Source organism: Rutidosis leptorrhynchoides, chromosome 10 (genome assembly GCF_046630445.1).
Source record: "Rutidosis leptorrhynchoides isolate AG116_Rl617_1_P2 chromosome 10, CSIRO_AGI_Rlap_v1, whole genome shotgun sequence".
NCBI classification, from domain to species: Eukaryota; Viridiplantae; Streptophyta; class Magnoliopsida; order Asterales; family Asteraceae; genus Rutidosis; species Rutidosis leptorrhynchoides.
This window is the reverse complement of record NC_092342.1, coordinates 262,794,975-262,809,271: the sequence shown is the minus strand read 5'-3', so window position 1 is coordinate 262,809,271 and position 14,297 is coordinate 262,794,975. Positions and strand designations below refer to the sequence as shown.

Sequence of the window (14,297 nt, the reverse complement as noted above, 5' to 3'; positions counted from 1 at the left end):
CATGTCTATTTTGACATTCCATGATAGATTTTGGTTCTGGATCATCATCATCATTCATGATGTCATATGCAACATTATATGAAAATATTTCATCAAGATTTTTCATTTCATTTCGGTTCCATAATATTTTTGAATGTGCATAATTAATTGAAAATTCTGTATTGACATCATCAATCTCCTCTGCAGAAGGAGTATTTATTTGTGGTTCTTCTTGAACACTTTCATTTACCTCATTATCAGCTGATTTTCTTTTTCGAGAATTTTTATCTTTGGAGCCAATTGGTCTCCCACGTTTCTGGCGTGGCAAAGACTCAAAAGTGACATTATTGCCAGCTTTTGGAATTTGAATTCGAGCTGGAACATTTGATGCTGGTATATATGATTGAGTCACTCTTTTTGTATCTGTAAATGCATCAGGCAATTTATTTGCAAGTTCTTGCATATGCATTATTTTTTGAACTTCGATCTCGCATTCTTTTGTGTGAGGATCAAGATACATTAATTGAGGTTCACACCATGAAACATCATTTTCTTTATTTTTTATTTCTCCCCCTAATATAGGGAACAATGTTTCATTAAAGTGACAATCAGCAAAACGTGCTGTAAAAATATCACCCTTCATGGGTTCAATATATCTTATGATTGAAGATGTTTCATATCCAACATATATTCCCATCCTTCTTTGAGGACCCATTTTAGTGCGTTGTGGTGGTGCGATAGGAACATAAACTGCACAATCAAATGTTCTAAGGTGGGAAATATTTGGCTGATGGCCAAAAGCAAGTTGCAAGGGAGAATATGTATGACTTGCACTTGGTCTAATGCGAATTAATGATGCAGCATGTAAAATTGCATGACCCCATACAGATACTGAGAGTTTTGTTCTCATTATCAATGGTCTAGCTATTAACTGCAATCGTTTAATTAGTGATTCGGCTAAACAATTTTGTGTATGCACATGAGCAACAGGATGTTCAACAACAATCCCAATAGACATGCAAAAATCATTAAATGTTTGAGATGTAAACTCACCAGCATTATCCAATCTCACCCTTTTAATAGTATAATCAGGGAAATGTGCTCTCAATTTAATAATTTGAGCAAGAAATTTTGCAAATGCCACATTTCGACTTGATAATAGGCAAACATGAGACCATCTACTAGATGCGTCTATTAGGACCATGAAATATCTAAATGGTCCACATGGTGGATGAATTGGTCCACATATATCACCTTGAATTCTTTCAAGAAACATTGGTGATTCTTTTTCAACCTTAAGAGGTGATGGTCTTATTATCAATTTTCCAAGTGAGCATGATGTACATGAGATAAGTGCATCATGATGGATCTTTTGATCCGTCAATGGATGTCCATGTGTATTTTGAATTATTCTTTTCATCATTGTTGATCCTGAGTGGCCTAATCTTTCATGCTACAGATTGATCATTACAGGATCACATGCCTTTTCATTAACTACGATGTGTGCTTCTGGTACATTTATATATGTATAATGTAAACTAGAACTAAGTCTTGGTAGTTTTTCAATCACATGCTTCTTGTCAGTGATACTTAAATATTTATCATTTTCTGTAGTCACTGACTGATAATCATATCCATTTTGGTATATGTCAGAGAAGCTTAACAAATTTCTCTTTGACATGGGAGAAAATAAGGCATTTTTTATTAGAAAATTTGTACCATTTAGTAACATGAATTTTTCCTTTTCCATTCCTTTTATTAAATTCGCAAGACCTGATATAGTATGTACCGTTCCTTCTGTTGCTTTAAAATCAGTGAAATATTTTTTAGATTTGAATATAGTGTGTGTGGTACCACTGTCTGCAATACAAAGATCCCCACCATTTGACTGATTTTGCACTCCAGTAGTGTACATCATGAACTTCAAAATATGAGAAACAAATAATAAGTACATAATTCATCAATATATTACATTCAAAATATGTTATAAACGAAAGTACATAATAAGGAAAGATATAGTAAAGTAGATATGGTATAGATCGTAAATCTATATCCATTTATTTGATATGGACATATAATATAAAATTTATTCATTAAAGTAGTCACTTGTTGGCTCAGTGATTTTTGTATCAAGGTCATCCACAAGGTTTGCCTCTTTTTCTTTTCCCTTTAGGGATTCTTGATATTGATTAACAGAATATTGATTTGTTCGACAGTTCTTAGACCAATGTCCAATTTTACCACATCGATAACAAGAATCTTCAATATTCTTTGAAGAGCTTCCTTCAACATTATGATTTGTGGGATTGTATGGTAGTTGAAATTTATAATTTTGTGGATTATTATTTCTTTGTCCACGACCACCGTAAATATTACGACCACGACCACCACCACCACGACCATTACCATAAGAGTGATTTCGAACATAGTTATGATTTTTATTATTGTTATGGTAATTTCCATGATGATAGTTTTGGCCAATATGACCACGACCTCGCCCACGTCCTCGTCCAGGTGCATTTCTTTTATTATTATTATTATTGTTAATAGCATTAGCTTCAGGGAATGCTAGCGCACCCGTAGGACGAGATTCTTGATTCTTCATCAGTAATTCTTTATTCACTTCTGCAACTAAGAGATAAGTTTGAAGTTTGGAAAAAGTTTTGTAATTCTGCAATCTTAAATTTTCTTGTATAATTATGTTTGCAAAGTGCATTGTGGAGAAAGTTTTCTCAATCATATCAGCATCACTTATTTCTTGACCACAGAATTGAAGCTTTGAACGGATCTTGAATATGACCGAGCTGTATTCACTTACTTTTTTAAAATCTTGGAACCTTAGATTTCTCCATTCTTCCCTCGCAGCTGGGAGTAATATTTCCTTTTGATTATCGAATCTACTCTTGATACATTCCCATAAAACATGTGGATCTTTGATAGTGAGATACATATGTTTTAAGGTGATATCAATATGTTTGCGAATAAAAGCAATTGATTTTAATTTATCTTGATCAGAACAAGTATTGTTTTCTTTTAAAGTTTCTAAAATACTCAATGATCCAAGATTTATTTCTACATCCATGACCCATGATGTGTAGTTTGTTCCTGATACGTCTAGGGCATCAAACTCAAGCTTTGATAAGTTTGACATTTTCTATTTTCAGAAAGATGAACAACATAAATTATAATCATAATCAATTTCTAACAACATGAAATTAGAATCATTTTAAATTCATAAGTAGCAAACAACAAAATAATGGTATGATTACAAATAATAAAACCACAAGGGCAGGATAGAATATAGGTTCACCCGGTGGTATATTAGCAACAATGATGATAGTTAATATGACCAATACAATAGGAAAAATCATCCTTGTATGAATCATCTTTACAAAAACTTTTGAGAGTGGTAATCTGAGAAAATGAAGATTGATTTGTGAAAATGTGAAAAACGGAGATGTTTATTTTATATTTGAAAAATATAGTCGTTGTAACGTCATCAGTTGACGTTAACAACCGTTATGTATTCGTTATATTAATAACAATTTTAATAAAAGAATTTTATTAGTATAAATATGATTACTATAAAATACATTTAGTATAAATACGTTTAGATTAAGATAATAAACATATTATGCATAAATAATAAATTTAAGAATAAACATTAGTACGCATGAAATAAATAATGATTAATTGCATATAAATGTTAGATAACATAAATATAAATGTTAGTGAAGTTAATAAGAGTTAGATTATAGAAATATAATTCAGGCGGTATAACCGACCATATATAACTTAAATAACATAAATATAAATGTTAGTGAAGTTAATAAAAGTTAGATTACAGAAATATAATTCAGGCGGTATAACCGACCATATATAACTTAAATAACATAAATATAAATGTTAGTGAAGTTAATAAAAGTTAGATTACAGAAATATAATTCAGGCGGTATAACCGACCATATATAACTTAAATAACATAAATATAAATGTTAGTTATGATGATAATAATATTTACCTTGATTATACGGAGCACTTCGTGCTGATAACGTGTTATAATTCAGTAGGCTTATAACTACCTTTAGTGGCCTGGTTCTTGACTGTGGACTATTGATAATTATTAGAAGATATAAAGAGAGGGAGTATATATGAAATATATATATATATATATATATATATATATATATATATATATATATATATATATATATATATATATATATATATATATATATATATCAGAAGTGCAAGTTTACAAGTTTACATCGTTCCATATTTATACTATAATAATTTACTGTACAAATATTAAAATATTGAAATATCTGTCATCCATTATTGACTTTGATATCATAACAGTTGGCAAATTTTTTTTGTATAACAAAGAATTGTTATAAAAGCCAAAAATAGGTATCCATTTCAATATAAATTTCCATTTTCTTTTGGTTTTAAGTCATAAATAAGCTATATACTTTCACTTTTGTTACAATTAGGCTATATACCCAAAATATTACCATTGTAGTACATAAACTTATAAATTATGTGTTATTATCAACATTTTATATTTTTGACCTGATAAATAACCCTTATTTATTTATTTATTTATTTACTAGCTGAAGACCCGCGAATTCGCGAAGCTTTGTGAGAGTTTAATAAAGAGTAATGTTTATATTGGATGTATTAAATTAAAGTAGTAAGTAGTATTAGTTGTTTTATATTCAATCTATGATTCTAAAATAAAAAAACAAAACATATGTATAGAGAGAATAATATTGAAAGTTTAACTATTGTTTAAAAAATTAAACATTAAGATCACACATTTGGCCTAGTTTCCTAATTATTCCAAGATTGTAATCGTTTGACATGTTTAAGAACTGCATACGTAGCGAAAACAATAGTCTTAATGTTAGTACAGTCTGAAGCTCTTTATATGCAATGGCGCGTAATTTATCTGCCTGCATGAAATTTTTTAATAAACTCCATTAGAAATTTAATGATAAAAGTATATCATATGAAAAATGATAAATGATGTAAATAATAAAATCACCTTAGCTACGTAGTTTTCCATAGCTGTTAATCTGCCAAGTTGTTCGAACATATTGTTTTTATAATTCAACATAGCTGCATAATCGCCTTTATCAACGAAAGTTTTCCAAGAGAATGTGTCTGATATATATCGTTTTCAAGCTATTGATTTCATCTGTAATTTTGTCTCTTGTTGAATAGTTGCTGCTTTCAAGTTTTCGATTTTGTCAAACTGTTATTTTGACAATTCAACGTGGTTGATTATTAGCTGCAAAGTGTGTTAAATAATCAAGTATTTAAAAGCAAATATTAAGTGAAATATAAGTAATAGGATTGGTATTGTATGTTGTAGGAAATTTTGTACTTTATTATCATAAAGAATAATGAATATACATATGCATATTTAGTTATACCTTAACTCTGGGACAACACTTTCAACAAAACCACAAGTGTAACACTGGTAACCGACTCAACAACGTCAGCATCAATAGAGTATTTGGGAGTCGCTTTCTTGCCACATTTTCTGAAACTGTAGGCGAACCATTTCCATTACGGTAAAGATCGTTGCAACCTTAATGTCCGTGAAAATACTTAACAACAGACTTTTTCTATCGCATTTCGAAGGCTGAAAAACACAAATGAAACATTTAGGTGACCGTACAAACGATATCGAGTTAATTACACTATATCATGTTTATATCCACAGTGATTGAGATGGCATACGCTGACTGGAAGAGGTTAACTGGGGTTACATCTTCGTCCATGTAAACTCTGCAACCGAAAAACTGATTGCTTACTTGAGGAAAACCTGAATGAGCAAAAGTATTTATTTTTTATTGTAACAGGTAGTCACATGTAGGATTTTATAACCTGAATGAGCAAAATTAAATGGCCCCATCTTGCTTAAAAATGATACAGAGTAATATTTTTTATCCGCTTAGAAACTGATTGAAGAATTTACCACCAAGCTCTTATTGCATTTGGAACTGCATCGGCCTCCAAAAAAAGAAAAATTTAAAACTATATCAACAATTCTTGACAATTAAACATAGATCTAATGAGTTAAAAGATTGACAAATTGTACAACTTTTCTTAATCGTAAGAAAAGCATTACCATAAACAATTGTAGGAAAGAACCCACTAAATTAAAGATATCCCTACACAATTAGAAAAACATTATTGATAATTAACGATTTAAGTTACTAAAGAACTTCATTATTAAATATATAACGATACCAACTTTGAAACTCTAATGATCATCAGCGATCAAATAGCATCGTCGGATATACAATCTTCTCTTATTATCGTCCCAATCTGAATATAAGTATCAACAAACCCTAATCAAACTCGTGTTTCAAAATAATTTCAATACCAAAAATCAATCATATATATTTGATATATATCAGAAATTAGAATCGTATTATGAGGTATTTATATGAATTATATACCATTCATAGCCGATGTCTTCAAGATCTTCTACCGTCGCCGCTGACCGCGAAGAAAAAAAAATAGTAAAGTGAAACCATACCTTAGCGATTGTAGACGTAAGACTTCTGAAATGGGCTGGGTAGTATCACTGATTCCCTAACTAATCACTTGAGCATGTGGATATTTCAACATATGTGCAGCCTTCCTACTACCAATATGTGATTCGACATTCAAAGAATCATTTCAAAAAAGTATCATTTCCATATACAATACAAAAACATCATGCAACAACATCATCATTTATCAGTTAAGTTATTTGTCCATACCTCTGGAAAAAGATAACCAGCTGGAAGTAAATTACTCACAAGCAACTCTCGAAATGCCAACAACCAAAGCTATTGTATATTACTCTTGACAAAAAGCACCCAAAATAAAAACAAATAGTATGGAGACACTACCATAGGTAATGTAATAAGAGTAAACAAAATTACCTTCGAGTAAACGGTCAAAATAATGAAAAATCCCCAAACCTTACACTTGATTCTCACTGAAGGATAGTGACAACTGATACTTGAAATTGAAAATAAGCCAAGGTGTACAAATCAGGACCAATATTTGTATCATAACACTGCAATTAAGAAGGTTCAATACTTCAATAACCATCGTCGATTAGGACAAAAATTAAAAATGAAACCTAAACATAAACATGATCATTGCATACCTCCACTATTGACGCTATTTATAGACGAAATTTCAACAACTCAAACAATAAGTTTCACATACCCGATGGTTATCTAAATGGTCATAAGTATCTACTTGTAGAACACACAGAAGAGCTCCATACATGTATCCCAGTCGACACCATCAGACCGAAACATCAAAATAATGAAGGTAATTTGGGCATCTTAAAGGACATGTTATTATTGTAGTAAGTAAGTCGATTTTGCGTTTCTTCTTTTCCACCATAATTGCAACTTTACTGCATTGTACACGACCTAGAAATCAATTGTTAGATATTTAGGCTGTTCATTACTGAATCAAGATAGCACTTCCATTATGAATCCAATATGGTCACCAATCGAAACACCACAACACTGATAAACGATTAACTACCATCTTACTTTTTTGGTAATAAAAATGAACACAAAAGCAACATTGGTCAGCTTCTAAAGTGAAGATACAGATTTCAGATTGTGTGTTTCTCTCAGATGATTAGTGATTCCAGGTTCAAGGTAATTTTAGTACAGTTGAGTAAATGATTACCCAAAGCCAGTAACGTAATATCTGATATCTCAAGACATGTCCATGAATGATCTCTGAGTTCTAAGAAGCTGGTTCTAACTTAGACGTCCAGTAATAGTAATTATTACTTCATCAACTTGGTTTCATACTTGCATAATAAAAAGATTTGGGACTAACAATTTTCATAGGTTTAATTACTTAATAAAAATGGGTCAAATGGGTCGTGTGATTAGATGTCGCCCAACGTCTTTTTGTAATCCTTACAACCTCTTAAACATTCTAATAGAAAATAGATTTATAATTATTATTAGTCATTTTGCGGATCTTAAATTATACACTAAATATTTATAAAGCTGGACTGTTAGGTATTTGCGGGTCAACCATACCTGTATTGATTACCGCTGATCTTTAGCATTATTCTTGCTACGTGTTTCTACCTTTGGTAACATCCGTTTCATGGATTTCAGGTCATCAGAAGTCATGGACATGAAGGTCAAATTGAGTGAATATCCGAAAACCAATCTCTAAATCCCAAACAACAAATGTGAAAATGTGAAAAATACTTAAACCGCGCTTGAACTGGTCTGTATAACTGGTAACAGAGTCGTCACTACAAATCTTATCTTTACTATCAAGATTGCCTGGAATGTGGTTTTCCAGAAGTCATTCATGAGAGAATGATGTGGAGCCATACTCCTAATTTAATTGGGATTGAAGTTCACGAAATATCCTGCAAAGCAAAAGACCATATATTTTAATTATTAAGTTTTTATCTATTTAGTTATTAGATTATTTGTTTCCTAATTGAAAGTTAGAGTCCTAATAGTTGTAGAGTCTAAGTCCAAGTCGGCTGTTTATTTTTATTATATATATTCCACATGTATACAGTGGATGGAAAACCATCTATCTCTTGAATTAATAAAAAGTGTTTTGAGTTTATACTCTTCTTTTACGTAACATTAGTTTTACGTGGGTATTTACCCGGGTTAATTCACGTTTGTGTTTTAATCGTTTGTTGCGAAGAGCGTTTGTCTTCCAACGGATCCTTTGATCCTTATCAATTGGTATTCAGAGCAATCGATCCACCCTATCATTGTTCGATTAGTTGGGTCTCTCACGTTTGGATTTTGATAGTTTATCCCACATATCTTAATTCGATTACTTGGGTCTCTCCCACGTTTGAGTTTTGATATCCTTTCCCCAAAAAAAAAAAAAAAAAGTTACTGTTCATCGCCGCTGTTCATCCGAAGGGACTGTTCATCCGTCAGATTACTGTTCATCCGTCAGAAATCACTGTTCATCCGCCGGGTTACTATTCATCCGAAAAAAACACGATTTTTTTTTTATTTTCTTGTTTTAATGGCCGACGATAATGGTAATCAAAGTCGCGATCTCGCTATCGCCCTCAAAAGACTCAAGAACACGTTGGATATAGTTAATAAATCCAACGAGCGTGCAAAACAACGATGGCTTGAAGAAGAAACCCGAAGAGCTACTTATGATGCTTCAGTCGAATCACAACAATACTATCAATATGAACTCCCACAATACCACCGATGTCCCATTTACTATGAACCACAATCCTACCATCAACCCTACTATCCACCACTGCCCTACTATCATCCATACTATCAGCCACAACTCTACCAGCAGAGTCAACCTGTTAAGGAGAATCTCGATACAGATGAAGTTTTTGATTCGATGAAAAGTTTAATAGAGAGGTTGAAGAAATCAGATTCTGATTCTCGTATGGAGAAGTGTGATAAAATAGTTGAAGAGAGTCAGGTAGAAAATATATCATCGTGTCCAGAAAAAGAAATTATTTTGGAGGAGCTGCAGAATGATATAGTTGCTAGTGTTGAAGAAGATCCAAATTCGTTAGGCTCTAATTTAATAGAAGAGAATTTATCAATATGTAATTTAGCCGCGAGTTCGGAAGGTATCCATGACGAAGGTGTAGTTGTAGAGATTTCAAAAGATTATGAGGGCAAGAAAATATCATATGCTTATTTGAATAACTCCATAGATGCAAGTCAGAGTGTTAATAAAGGAGATTTGTTCATGTATAAACCGTGCATTGAGAACTCGAGGTCGAGTTCTTTTCAAGAAGGGGAGAAGAGTGAAAGGGTTTTAGAGCATAATACTTTTACAAGAGATCGTCGCAAACTTATCTGGAATGGCTATGCTGAATTTGTACTTGGTGTGTTTGTATTTGACTCGGGTATATCATTTTATTTGAGTTGCACTATTCACCGAGTTGTCATTGATTGGTTTGTCTTTGACCCGGGTATATCATCTTCTTTGAGTTGGAACTCGAGGGCGAGTTCTTTTCAGGTGGGGAAGACTGATGTGGAGCCATACTCCTAATTTAATTGGGATTGAAGTTCACGAAATATCCTGCAAAGCAAAAGACCATATATTTTAATTATTAAGTTTTTATCTATTTAGTTATTAGATTATTTGTTTCCTAATTGAAAGTTAGAGTCCTAATAGTTGTAGAGTCTAAGTCCAAGTCGGCTGTTTATTTTTATTATATATATTCCACATGTATACAGTGGATGGAAAACCATCTATCTCTTGAATTAATAAAAAGTGTTTTGAGTTTATACTCTTCTTTTACGTAACATTAGTTTTACGTGGGTATTTACCCGGGTTAATTCACGTTTGTGTTTTAATCGTTTGTTGCGAAGAGCGTTTGTCTTCCAACGGATCCTTTGATCCTTATCAGAGAATCAACATATGATTCCTTAATGTTTCTAAGATTAAATACCAGTTAACTACGTTGACTACGTCATCTTCAATTCTTGAATCGATCTGCAAAATGTTAACAATAAAAAGTGTCAGACATTGGCAGTTTATATTCTTTTCGACTTGAGTGAATTGTTCACTTGATTGGTTGTTGGCTAGCGACGTAACTACTTCCATGTGAAACTAAATTTGTTACAATAATCTTCATTAATTGTCTAGATGCACACCGTGAGCCAAATTAACTTACAGTCATATGTTTAAGGCTACAAAACCTCTGTTTTAATAACTATTTATTAGGGTGTAACTATCCACTGCAGTTGCAGCATAGCTTCCATTTGCCAACAATTAACCCTCAAAGTAGAAAGGGTAATGGTGATTTTTAATACATTTATCTTCAGTAAAGGTAAAATTGACAACTTACCATGAAAAAAATGAACATTTTACTTTTACCTTATAGTAAAGGTAAAATTGACAACTTACCATGAAAAAAATGAATATATACTTCTTATAAATGTGTGATCACTTCATTTGTGGACATTTAAATGTGTGACAAAGAGAGTAATAGTACTTCATAGTACTTGCAGTGCATGTTTTAAAGACAAAATTATAGTAGTCGTAGTAATTTTGTAACGCCTGTTTATAACAGCTTTCTTAATACTCTTATTTCAAAATTTTACACGATTTTTTTCTCTCCTTTTTGATACTACTACTTCACAATCTCTATAATCATGACAAATCATACAAAAGAATTTTGTTATGTTAAAGAATAGTAAAATCAAATTTTGTTAGTTAATTAACTACAATTTTAAAGAGTTAAAACGCAATGGCCTCAGGGATGCTAGGAAGGGCAGGCCTCCAATAACTCCGGCTCTCTTCATTTGTATGCTTCGAGTTCTTTTCAAATCCTTAATTCGTTGCTCAAACAACGACTTTGAAGCTGGTGATCTCAACAGTCTTCGAACATTAACATTTGGTTTGTTGTGATCACGATCTACATTCTCGCTAACTTGTTCAAGAACTTGTTCCAACTGTTCCCTCTTCATTAAAATTTTCATTTTCACAACACCATTTTCCACCTTCTGTGTAACTACTCCTCCATGAGCCCTGATCTTGTTAAGAATATCGACACTTTTCATAGCCATTTGATTGATTTTTAACTTTAGGATGTACGAAAGTATATATTGTTTTTTTCTTGTATTTTATGTAATGTAGTATGAAGATAACTAGTGAGTATATGTTAATAATTATTAGTGTGTATATAGTTATGTACGTTTATTGTATATGTTTAGCCCACAACCCACTTTCATTGTATAGCCCGTAGGATTTTAGCCCATTGTATTTTCTATATATGGGATTATCATCAAAATGCCCAAATATTTTGGTCCCCTTGCACCAGAGCCCAAAAAAAAAAAATTGACAAAATGCCTCGCAAGGCGCAAGGTACTTTGCGTACAGACAGGCGCAAGTACGCAAGCTTCCTTGCGTCCTTGCGTACGCAAGGCTACGCTTGCGTACGCAAGATGTTGCTTGCGTACGCAAGATAGACAAAAATCTGCACACGCAAGGACGCAATATTTTGCTTGCGTACAAAAGACGGCCAAAAATATACACACGCAAGGACGCAAAGCTATGCTTGCGTACGCAAGCATAGCCTTGCGTCCTTGCGTGTAAAGTCAAATAAAACTGTTGCAAATACAATTTGCCTATTTACACAAAATTTACATACAGGCCAGCAACCTACTAGCTACAATGTATCAATCAACCTGAATCTCTAATGGTGGAGTTGGTGGCGGCGGTTCTTGTGTATCAAAACGGGCACGGAAGAACGTCCTTGCCATTCTGTTTCTATACTGCTCTGCAGCCTTTTTAGGATCTCCAAGGTTGTCAACCTCCTCCCTTCCATAAATAATCCTCTCCATGTGTATGCACACCCAAACCCCACAATCACCCTGACCACCAGTCTGCATTGGCACAATGGGACCAGGCTCAATCATCAACTCCACACTCTCTTTATTTTCATAGTATCCGACAATTTGGGAGTCTTGCATCTTGTTAAAATAGTCAATTGCCTTCAAGTACACTGGCAAGTTGTCACCCAAAATCTTGAAAACTGCGTCAAGTTTTTGTGAACTGACACATCCGGGTAAACTGTCGTACACAAAAACCTTCATTTCTTCTAACTTCAACTGAAGCAGCAGGAAATGTTCTTCGTCATAAAAATGTACTGGGATCAAGACCTGTAACAGACAGACAGACAGGATAAAACAAAACAACAGACGCAAGAACGCAAGATAATCCTTGCGAAGGTCCAAAAATATACGCAAGGTCGCAAGGTTAACCTTGCGACCCGGAGACGCAAGGACGCAAGGTGAAATATGCGTCCGGTAACAATGAAGCAAGGACGCAAGATAAACCTTGCGAAAACCTAAAACAAACGCAAGGTCGCAAGATTATCCTTGCGACTAGTAGACGCAAGGACGCAAGGAGAAACTTGCGTCCAGTAACAAAGACGCAAGGACGCAAAACTGTCCTTGCGTCTGTTCCAGAAACACAAATGCTGTATATATACTAGTGTTTACCTGATCACAGTCAGCCCAAGATGGATATAGGTCAACACTGCCGTCTCCAAGTCCAATTAAGTACATGTAATCTGGAGGATTATGGCCAATAATTCCCTCTCCATCTGTTGTAGATTCTTCCTGTGTGCCCACCTCCTTCTGAGTATTGTCAAAATAAGTGTCGAACCTCTCAAACATGTTCAGGAATCCCAGTGGCATAATAGTCCATCGAGAACTTGCTTTAAGCACCTCAGCTGGAAACTGAGGAGTGGCATAAACTTGACTGGCTCGGGGGAGAAATCTCTGACGATATCTCAAAAGAAATGTAGCCCAGCCGTCAATGTACTATAAATATAACAAGTTAATATACAGTGTGACCTTAGTATAAAATAAATTGTATAAAAATATATAAAATTAACAAAAGAATAACAAACTTACAAACTTACAAACTTACCAAGTTATCCAAATAACCAGAATGTCTTAATCCCAGTAATCGAAGCCAAAAGTCTTGATTTATAAAAATGAATTGTTCATTTTGAAAGATGAACATGCAACGCGTCTCTTGCTTGCTCTCAATCATTGTCTTTGGATCTTTTGCTGGGCCTGCATGCTTTCTACCATCTCTCCAGGCATTAGGTGGCAGTGGTTGGAGAGTTCCTTGATCATTTATAAACCTGTCAATCATCCCCCAAATTTCTTCCTCAGTAGCCCAGTCTTGTTCCTTTCTTTTTCTCTTATTCACTTTAACAGGCTGCTTATCAACACTTACCTACAATAATTCAACAAATAAGGTTAATTTAAATTAATACAAACATACGCAAGGACGCAAACAATCTCTTGCGTGTGTGGAACCATCGAGACGCAAGGACGCAAGAACAGACTTGCGCCTATAGGAAAGCAGACGCAAGGACGCAAATGTTTGCTTGCGCCAGAAAAACTCACCTCTGCTGCTGCATCTGTGTCCATGGTGAAACGCCCCGTCCTAATCCATCCGGACGAAGTCCATATTGATTATAAACGATTCATAATAGTTGATTACATCGCGAGGTACTTGACCTCTAAATGATACATTTTACAGATATTGTATTCGTTTTTAAAAGACAAACTTTCATTACATCGAAAGTTGACAGACATGCATACCATTTTATAATATCCAAACTATAAATGACCTAATTTTTCATTTACTTAATAATAATCTCTAATGAACTTCAACGACTCGAATGCAACGTCTTTTGAAATATGTCATGAATGACTCCAAGTAATATCCTTAAAATGAGCTAATGCACAGCGGAATATTTCTTTCAAACCTGAGAATAA

The 14,297-nt window shown here is 33.5% G+C and overlaps 1 protein-coding gene and 1 long non-coding RNA gene across 7 annotated transcripts; both read right to left on the bottom strand.

Annotated features, from left to right (window-relative positions):
• Positions 1 to 4,751: 4,751 nt before the first annotated feature.
• Positions 4,752 to 8,347, bottom strand: LOC139871765 (uncharacterized). 6 transcript variants are annotated; one of them, XR_011766764.1, is made up of 11 exons: positions 8,061 to 8,347; positions 7,216 to 7,427; positions 6,759 to 7,060; positions 6,453 to 6,640; positions 6,245 to 6,318; positions 6,119 to 6,161; positions 5,875 to 6,000; positions 5,728 to 5,775; positions 5,418 to 5,629; positions 5,027 to 5,272; positions 4,752 to 4,934 (listed from the first exon to the last, which is right to left on the bottom strand). It is a non-coding gene; the product is annotated as an uncharacterized lncRNA (long non-coding RNA). The 6 variants fall into 6 exon arrangements; XR_011766761.1 differs by having other exon boundaries at positions 5,728 to 5,812; positions 5,966 to 6,000; XR_011766766.1 differs by having other exon boundaries at positions 4,752 to 4,930; positions 5,728 to 5,812; positions 5,966 to 6,000.
• A 3,676-nt stretch (positions 8,348 to 12,023) lies between these two features.
• Positions 12,024 to 13,946, bottom strand: LOC139871014 (uncharacterized). The gene is made up of 4 exons (XM_071858766.1): positions 13,923 to 13,946; positions 13,435 to 13,749; positions 13,002 to 13,325; positions 12,024 to 12,659 (listed from the first exon to the last, which is right to left on the bottom strand). Exons 1-4 carry the CDS (start codon positions 13,944 to 13,946, stop codon positions 12,177 to 12,179), a joined length of 1,146 nt encoding a protein of 381 aa, XP_071714867.1. The 3' UTR covers positions 12,024 to 12,176.
• Positions 13,947 to 14,297: the final 351 nt, after the last annotated feature.